This window comes from Camelina sativa, chromosome 1, assembly GCF_030686135.1.
Source record: "Camelina sativa cultivar CO46 ecotype springtype chromosome 1, ASM3068613v1".
Classification (NCBI taxonomy): Eukaryota; Viridiplantae; Streptophyta; class Magnoliopsida; order Brassicales; family Brassicaceae; genus Camelina; species Camelina sativa.
In genome coordinates, this window is record NC_141880.1 from 14,103,636 (window position 1) to 14,112,506 (window position 8,871).

The 8,871-nt window shown below is 31.5% G+C and overlaps 2 protein-coding genes across 2 annotated transcripts; both read right to left on the reverse strand.

Moving 5' to 3' along the window:
• Positions 1-2,391: 2,391 nt before the first annotated feature.
• Positions 2,392-3,301, reverse strand: LOC104791465 (uncharacterized). The gene has a single exon (XM_010517366.3). It carries the CDS (start codon positions 3,249-3,251, stop codon positions 2,460-2,462), a length of 792 nt encoding a protein of 263 aa, XP_010515668.1. The 5' UTR covers positions 3,252-3,301; the 3' UTR covers positions 2,392-2,459.
• A 3,578-nt stretch (positions 3,302-6,879) lies between these two features.
• Positions 6,880-8,014, reverse strand: LOC104708371 (uncharacterized). Its single transcript, XM_087509042.1, has 2 exons — positions 7,573-8,014; positions 6,880-7,351 (listed from the first exon to the last, which is right to left on the reverse strand). The coding sequence occupies exons 1-2, from the start codon at positions 7,953-7,955 to the stop codon at positions 6,943-6,945; spliced, it is 792 nt and encodes a 263-aa protein (XP_087365168.1). The 5' UTR covers positions 7,956-8,014; the 3' UTR covers positions 6,880-6,942.
• Between the last annotated feature and the right edge of the window lie 857 nt (positions 8,015-8,871).

Below are 8,871 nucleotides of genomic sequence, written 5' to 3' on the forward strand. Positions count from 1 at the left end.
TATATTAGATCTTCAGTTATGATTAGGAAACTTGAAGATACAAGGGCTACTGTTTTCCTATGAAGTATCCATCTACATGATCAAAAGAAGCAAATCAAAACTAATTGTAGAAACCTGTTTGGGGAAAGTAGACGAGTAGCAACATGATTGAGCTGAGATGGATGAAGCTTTCACATATATTGTTGATATCAATAGCGGATCCAGGATGAATTTTAAAACAGGTCAAACACAAGAAATTTTTTTTTTGATGAGAGTAACTGTGTTTTTTCTCAATAACCATTAGGGAAATTTAAAAATTTACCCAGGTCATGTGACCTGTCTTGGTTGTACATAGGTCCGCCACACTTGATATTTTTACCAAGACTGGTTAATAATTCCATGCATCAATTTCATACACGTTATAACAAGCACAATATATCTTGAAACTTGTTCGTAGCCATTCCAAGAAGGTGCTTCTATATATCCTTGCATACCCTAGCGTGTCTAAATTAGTCATTGTTTGCCAGAATCCTTTTAACACTGAGCAAAACTGATAGTTTCTAGTTTCTACGGGTTTTTTCTTGTAATAAAACTCTCCCTTTCTGGTTTATCAACTCAGAGATCAATGACTTTGAACCTCACAACATGCAAAATAGAGAACCAAACAGAGAAAAATAGTTATGGCTTTCTGCTTCTCCCTAACGCAGCCAATGATGTGTTTTTCTTTCAGAAACCTAAACACTTCTCCACCTCATTCTTTTCTTTTGAGGCATTAAAAAACTTTCTCGCATCTCGAAGCATCCTTTCGCCATATTTCACAAATACAATATCATGAAGGATTCATCAAATTACTATACCATGGCTTTCTTCCTCTTAACTTGTTGGTGACTGCCCCCATATTCTCTCTTTTGGTATTCCTTTCTCTGATTTGTAATCAACAAAAGACCTTAGAGAACTCAAGATGCCTCATCAACCAGCTTGTTCAATACATATATACCATGAGAAATATATCATCATTTGCCATCTTTATTATTCAATGTTGGCATCACAAGACTCCAATGTTTATGCAATTTTCCCCTTCTGCCTAAGTCCCACATGCACAATCCACTATGGTTGTCTCCTTAGAGAAGATAATAACAGCATATTTCGTGTATCTATACACCCTCAAAACCACATGAGCCTATAAGAAAATTCCGAGAAATCAGAAATTTGCAGCGAAGGAGGCAGACAAGATCCTAAATGCACATGTATGTATGCATCGATTGCACTGCGCGCAACAATATCCTGTAAAAGAGAGAGGCAGAGTTGCTAGAACGTGGCTACATTAGTTTAGAAGATAATTCATGTGATAAAATCTGAATCATATCTGTTTTTTTTTTTTTGTAAATCATTTCATATCTGTTTTTCTTTTAGATTATGAGTCATGGAATGTGATTGGAGGGAGACATTGCACAAACATCGCTCTTTATAATCACAATGATTCCACATGTTTCCCTTCCTTGATCGTTGGTTGTATATATGTAGTGGTGAGAGACGTAGCAAAGGCATAAACAACAACCTTCTCTTGATTTTAACATAAAACCAAAATTGGAAGCTTTGTAAAAATGGCAGCCTCATTCCATGTACTCTAACAGTTTTTCACAGATGAAAGAGGGTCTTAAAGAGATCTAACTGATTCTTAGAAAAAAGCGTGGAGATTTGCCCCGAGAGGTGAAGAAATAATTAGAAAAAAAATGAATTAGAAAAAAAAAATTCTTCTTAGTATGTATGTTATTTGTCAGCTTACTCGTAGTTCGTCAAACAATCACAACATTTTTTGCGTAAAGTAGATAATAGTATTCCACAGATACCTCTAATCCTTCTTAATTAATGTGCTACCAGAAAGATGTTAATCTATTTTTTATATTAGTTGATATATCTGGTCTTTGTATCAAAAAAAAATATATATACAAAAGTTAAAATAGAGAAGGTAATATATTTTCTTTGATTTCATTATCATCATTTGCTCTATTTTGAAAATGATAAGAATGGGACATGAATAAACAATTTTGCATACTTAAGGCAGTTTGTTCAACAATCCCATACAGGAACAACAACAAAAAAAACCTAATTCATAGGTTTTGATTTCAGATCCATTTTGTTTCACCATAGACATGAATAGAGCTTCTTTGCTGAAAGCATGTGAATTCACACATGATTATATATCTTATAATTATGATGAGCAAACTTGGGTCTGAAGTTTTGTGGACTCAAGAACTTGTTACGGTGAGAAGCCTAAACTGTGAAATTTGGGATGGTTCAAAAGCCAATGGTAGATATGTTATTTAAAATTGCTTTTGTTTTCTTGATTCTGAACTAAACTTGTTCTTGGATAATAATAGAATAAAATTAAGAATGAATAACACATAATTATATGAGAAATCTTGAATTAGTTTCTATTAATTTGTCTTTAGTATGTGTACAAAATTTATAGGCATAAATTAATGGCCTAAGATGTTAAGAATTGAGACTCTGTATTTAATCAAAGACTTGGAGAGAGATTCAAGTCCATCTTCAAGATCTTGAATGCATGACTCTAGGATCTGAACTTCCTCCATCTTCAAAGTCTTTTCAGATTGAAACTCAGAGTCCACCCTTGTAAATTCGTTTTTTTGCGCTTCACATGAGACTTTCTTCTGGTTCATTAGCTTTGAGACCAATGACCATTTTCCACAAGACTTTGATCCGGACATGAAGGAGAACAGAGAATCAAAAAGGGTCACTGTAATAGTTTCAGCTTCTCCAAAAACTGCCAAAGATTCGTCATTACATTCTTGGTCTTGTTTGACCTTCAAACTCTTGAGGACCTTTTGGAATGACTTCTTTAGGGATCTTCTTGAGGCTAAGTATTTCTTGACCTCTCCAGATAGATCTCCGCGCTTTCTTCGTAGAATCGATTGGATCTCCATGAGACCCTCTTTCATCTGTGACAAAGCATCCTTGGAAATATTGCACAAATCCAAGATCCGAAGGGATCCATCAAGAAGCTGCTCGACAGCTTTCTTGTTCTTCTCTTGAGATAGAGCATGTTGTGTGACAGGTAGACGAATAAGCTTATCAAGAGATTCGTGTAGATCCTGAAGGTTGTCAAGTTTTTGGCAGATAGAAGAGCTGGAAGATGTTGAAGCTTCCTCGGAAGATCTTAATCGGGCCAACTGCTCATCTACATGAGCAGCTTGTGGGTGAAGTCTAGAGGGAAGGCTGTTAGATCGAACATGGAAGGAGACTGCCATTTTTGTTGATCTTAAGTTCTTTGTTTTTTGATCAAAGAGAAGATGTTGAGAGAGCTTAAGATGTTTTGTTCTGCCTTCTCAATGCCTCTCCGGTCGATACTTATATACACCATTAGAAAAGAGAGATTATGAGGTTAAAAAATTCGAATCATTAATGCAATGTTCCCCTTCCAAGGTGGCAAGAAGCATCTTATCTAGTATAAAAATAAAATATCTCTGCAATATCTTTTGCCAACCGTCCTCACAGCCTAACTTTTAAATATCTTAAGGCATTGAAATGCGCTGCGTTGCATGAGTGCGTATTTAAAACATAAACGAGAGCTGGCTTGTCTGCTCTTGAAGGTTATGCCATTCGTGCAGATCTCATCCTTACCTCTCAACATTTTTTTAAGAGAGAATAATGAATTAGCCTCGTTTCAAGTGTTTCACATTTCATGTTAACCCCAAGAATACAACGTGGCAAAGGACAAGGCACAGACAATGCTGATTCAAGAATGTGAATCTCAATTGTCAAGTATTAATCACGTTGAAAATGCCGCAATCTATCCAGAAACCATGTTATGTCATTTAATGTAGTGTATGAAAAGAAAAGAAAAATGTTATTCTAATCTTCAATCTCTTAAAAATTCTAATTGATCCAAACCATATGCATAATGCTTATATTTAATTAATAAATGTAAAATAACTATGCTTATAATAGTGTTTTCAGGTGGAGGTTAATAGATATAAAGACTCATTAAACATGAATATGCAAAAGAAGTAAATGTTTATTTCCTTTGTCGTAAAAAAATATATGTAAACTGTAAATTTTAAGGTCAAAAGATGTTTGATGTTTTCAGCATAAATCTCCTACATGTCAAAAGATGTACATCTTTGTGGTTTTATGGATTTGCTATTTTAAGTGATGCAGAATGATTTTTGTCCTCTTCTTTATTTATTTATTTTTTACCTATCTTTTCTGTCTTTTCTTTTACAAATTTAATTTTGACCAATAATTTATTATTTTAAAAGTATAATAGTTCATTAAAAATATCAGTTACAAGATGTTTGATTTACAAATATACATTGAAACTTCTGTGTGTTTTACCTGTCTTTTATGTATTTATATTTTTATATGTATTCTTACAAATACAATATTGCTTTTTTCTTCATATGATCATTTCCTTCACTTGCAAAAATTCAGCAAAATATATAGACTTCAATAAATGTTGGACCTATATAAGTTGTATGTTCTTTAGTACGTGGGCGTTTAACTCAACTACTTGAGTTAATTCTGTTTCCTTTTTTTCATTTTTTTTTTTAATCCACAAACATGTATAAGATACAATTTTGCACGGGATTTCACTGCAACTACTAGAAAACTAAAAATTATTGTGATGAACTAAAATTCAAATATAAAATTTTAAAACAATTTAACATAAAGGTAAAATGACTATGACTATATTTCTTAGAAACAAAAAAAAAAGTAATAACAAAATGAAAAATGAGACGGTAGAAGGATGAATTTTGAAGATAAAATCGTTATTATTTTTGGTGTGAAAATGATAAAATGGAAAATCCAAATGAGTTGCTCAATGGCAATAGCCAAATAATTTCATTACATTTATTTTGGAAAGAGAGAGAGAGAGTAACCATTAATATTGATATTATTTGATTATATGTGATTACTAGGTTTTCACTCGCGGTACACCGCGAGACTAAATTATAAATTAATGTAATTTAAATAATAATTTTTAATTTATTTAGTTTTCAAATTCTCAATTAATTAAATTTTATCTAATGTATTTATAATTTTGTTTATAATATTTTTTCTTCTTCTTATGTTTTATACAGTTTATAACCTAATTACATTAAATTTGTTATTAGATAGAATATAAAATTTTAAAACACTTAGTTTGTTTTTTATAATTAAACAGAGGTATATGCTTATATGGCAAGTTAAGTTAAGTTTCTAAACTATGACTACAAATATATATTATATGAAATAAACTAATAGTTTTAGTGGTTGTTCTATAGTCCAAACCCGCCATGCTAGGCGGATCACGCAACATGTTCAAAGATTTTTAATCCGTAAAAACTTATCATACAAAACCCATGAAAGTAAAATATAGTATTTGAGGCTAAAAATCATTTTTTATCAAATTAGTTTTTCAAATTTTTAATGAACAATACCTCTTCACTCACCTCCTTATAAAATAAAGAAATAAAATCTGTATACATTTACAATTATGTTTGTTACCTTTTAAAATAGTAAGTTTCTATAAAAAAAAATCAAATATAAGTATAGTTAATTGTGTTTATTAAATTAATTCTTTAATGTCAATGACATACCTGTAAATAAGTGCCAATTTCAGGATTTATTTTATAAATGTCTCCAAAAATGTATATATAGATAGAAATTCAAAATTCAAAATTTATTTTGGTGTGATTATATGTTTTCCCATATGTCACACCTTCTTAAGATTTCCACCAATACTAACTGTATGATCATATATAGAAAATCCAAGACCAATTCAAAATTATAATTCAGACAAGATCCTAATCATCGATAATGACCATTAATATTGTACCATTAATATTGTTTCCCACTATATTTATGTACTTTAAAAAATGTGTGATTATTTTAAAGAAAACAAAGCATAATTTCATGAATCATTCCAATTTTTTCTTCAACATACAAAGCATAAATAGAGTTCCTACTAGATAGTCCCTCCATGTACAATACAAAAAATATTTCCATAGACTTTACTATATAATTTGTTAGTTACAAAATAATAGTATAAAGTTTATTTGATTTACTCTGTACATTTTATAATTTTTTTATTTAGTTTCATATATAATTTGATTTCAAACCATCTTCGGAGAATGATACAATGTTTAAATCCGTGAATCATATAAATTTGGTAAAATCTAGAAAATATAATAAAATCTGTATTGAAGCGGTTGTGTTTAGAAATCTCGATTTGGTATTTTGATTTTTTTTTAGTTGTATATGTTATATTAACTCAAATGTAACATTTGTGATTTCTTAGATATTAATAAGATGTCACTGCATCGATGTGCAATGCAAAAAAATATTTAATAAATTAGATATTCTATTTTATATTTTTAAAATATAAGCAATGTTGTATCATAGTTTTAAAATATATATTTCATTATTAAACAATTTTGGGATGCATATATTTAATCTTAATTTTATAAATAAAATCAATTTTTATATTTGTTCTAAATAATTTGTTTTTTTTCCTTCAACTTTCTGAAACAATAAACGAAATCTGTTAAATAATTTCATTAAATAATTTCAAAAATAGGGTATAAAACAATATAATATTTTCTTTTATTAGTTATTAAATTAATTAAAATGTAATGACATATTTTTGTATTATGCCATATGATAGTAGAGTTAATCTTCTAACAACATTGCTTAAATAAAAGTATATAGAGATTGTAGAGTACGTGTGACAATTATAGATTAGGTGGATATGAATTTATTACCTTAAAATTTGTATTCTCATGAAGTTTAAAATTTTTTAATGATGAGCTATTTTGAGTATTTTCTGATTTCTTGTTTCTAGAATGAACTTGTTCTTTAATGATGAAAGATTCAAAGGTAAGAGAAATAAGATGCTTAGAATTGCGACTTGAATATATTTCTTTTAATAGTTCCTTTTTGTACAAAATTTTGTAGGCATTAGTGGCCTAAGATGTTAAGTATTGAGACTCTGTATTTGATCAAAGACTTAGAGAGAGACTCAAGTCCATCTTCAAGATCTTGAATGCATGACTTTAGTATGTGAACATCTTCCATCTTCAAAGTCTGTTCATACTGGGATTCGGAGTCCACCCTTGTGAATTCGTTTTCTTGTGCTTCACACGTAACTTTCTTCTTTTTCATTAGCTCTGAGACGACTGACCATTTGCAACAAGTCTTTGATCCAGACATGTAGCTAAAGAGAGAATCAAACAGAACAATTGTGACAGCTTCTGCTTCTCCAAACACTGCCAAGGATATGTAGCTACACTCGTGGTCATGTTTAACCTTCAAACTTTTGAGAACCTTTTGGAAAGACTTCTTTAAGGATCTTCTTGAGGCTAAGTATATTACGGAATCATTTCCGTAGCTTAGGCAACAAGTTAACAAAGATCTGGTCAATGTTAATTGATACGATTGTGATTGAGATACGATTGTCATCGTATATTACATTGATTGTAATTAGATATTATAAGATTCTATTGTAGTCTATAAAAGCCATGTCATGTAAAGTACCATGGAATGATAGACAGAAATATTCTTTCCATTGTCTACGATTCTTTAGAGTATGTCATGACCTCTCCCGATAGATCTCCACGCTTTCTTCGTAGAATAGATTGGACCTCCATGAGACCCTCTTTCATCTGTGACAAAGCATCCTTGGAAATGTTGCACAAATCCAAGATCCTTAGAGATCCATCAAGAAGCTGCTCGACGGCTTTCTTGTTCTTCTCTTGAGATAGAGCATTTTGTGGGACAGGTAGACGAATAAGTTTGTCAAGAGACTCGTGTAGATCCTGAATGTTATCCAGCCTATGGCAGATAGAAGAGCTGGAAGATGTTGAGGCTTCCTCGGAAGATCTTAATCGGGCCAACTGCTCATTAATATGAGCAGCTTGTGGGTGAAGTCTAGACGGAAGGCTGTTAGATCGAACATGGAAGGAGACTGCCATTTTTGTTGATCTTAAGTTCTTTGTTTCTTGATCAAAGAGAAGATGTTGAGAGAGCTTAATATGTTTTGTTCTGCCTTCTCAATGCCTCTCCGGTCGATACTTATATTATGAGGTTAAGAAAATCGAATCATCAATGCAATGTTCCCCTTCCAAGGTGACAAAAAGCATCTTAGCTAATATAAAAATGAAATATCTCTGCAATATCTTTTACCAACCGTCCTCACAGCATGAGATGCGCTGCGTTGCATGAGTGCTGATTTAAACCATGAACGGGAGCTGGCTTGTCTGCTATTGAAGGTCATGCCACTCGTGCAGATCTCATCCGGCCCTTACCTCTCAACTTTTTTTTAAGAGACTAAATTAATTAGCCTCGTTTTAAGTGTTTCACATTTCATGTTAACCTCAAGAATACAACGTGGCAAAGGACAAGGCACAGACAATGTTGAAAATGCAGCAATTTATCCAGAAACCATGTTATGTGATTTAATGTAAAGTGTAGAAAATATATAATGTTATACTCTAATCTTTAACCTCTTAAAAATTCTAATTGATCCAAATCATGAGCTTGCCATATGATCTCACACGCACGCATTATGCTTATATTTAAATATAAAATAACTATGCTTATAATGGTGTTTTCAGGTGGAGGAAGATCCGTAGCTGTAGATAAAGGCATGTGAACAAATCGTGTGAAGGTTCATAGATATAAAGACTTAGTAAACATGAGTATGCAAAAGAAGTAAATGTTTGTTTCCTTTGTCGTAAAAAACATATGTAAACTGTAAATTTCAAGGGTCAAAACTGTAATTGTTTGTTTGATGTCTCCTACATCTTAAAAGGAGCGTTTGTTGAATCCGCCATTTTCCTTGTGGTTTTATAGATTTGCTATTTTAAGTGATGCATAAAGGTGATTTTG

Excerpts from the sequence above, each read along its gene's own strand:
- LOC104791465 (XM_010517366.3), bottom strand. The coding sequence starts at position 3,251 with ATGGCAGTCTCCTTCCATGTTCGATCTAACAGCCTTCCCTCTAGACTT.
- LOC104708371 (XM_087509042.1), bottom strand. The coding sequence starts at position 7,955 with ATGGCAGTCTCCTTCCATGTTCGATCTAACAGCCTTCCGTCTAGACTT. Across the intron at positions 7,352-7,572 it reads CTATCGGGAGAGGTCATGAC|ATACTTAGCCTCAAGAAGAT; the intron begins ATACTCTAAAGA and ends TGATTCCGTAAT.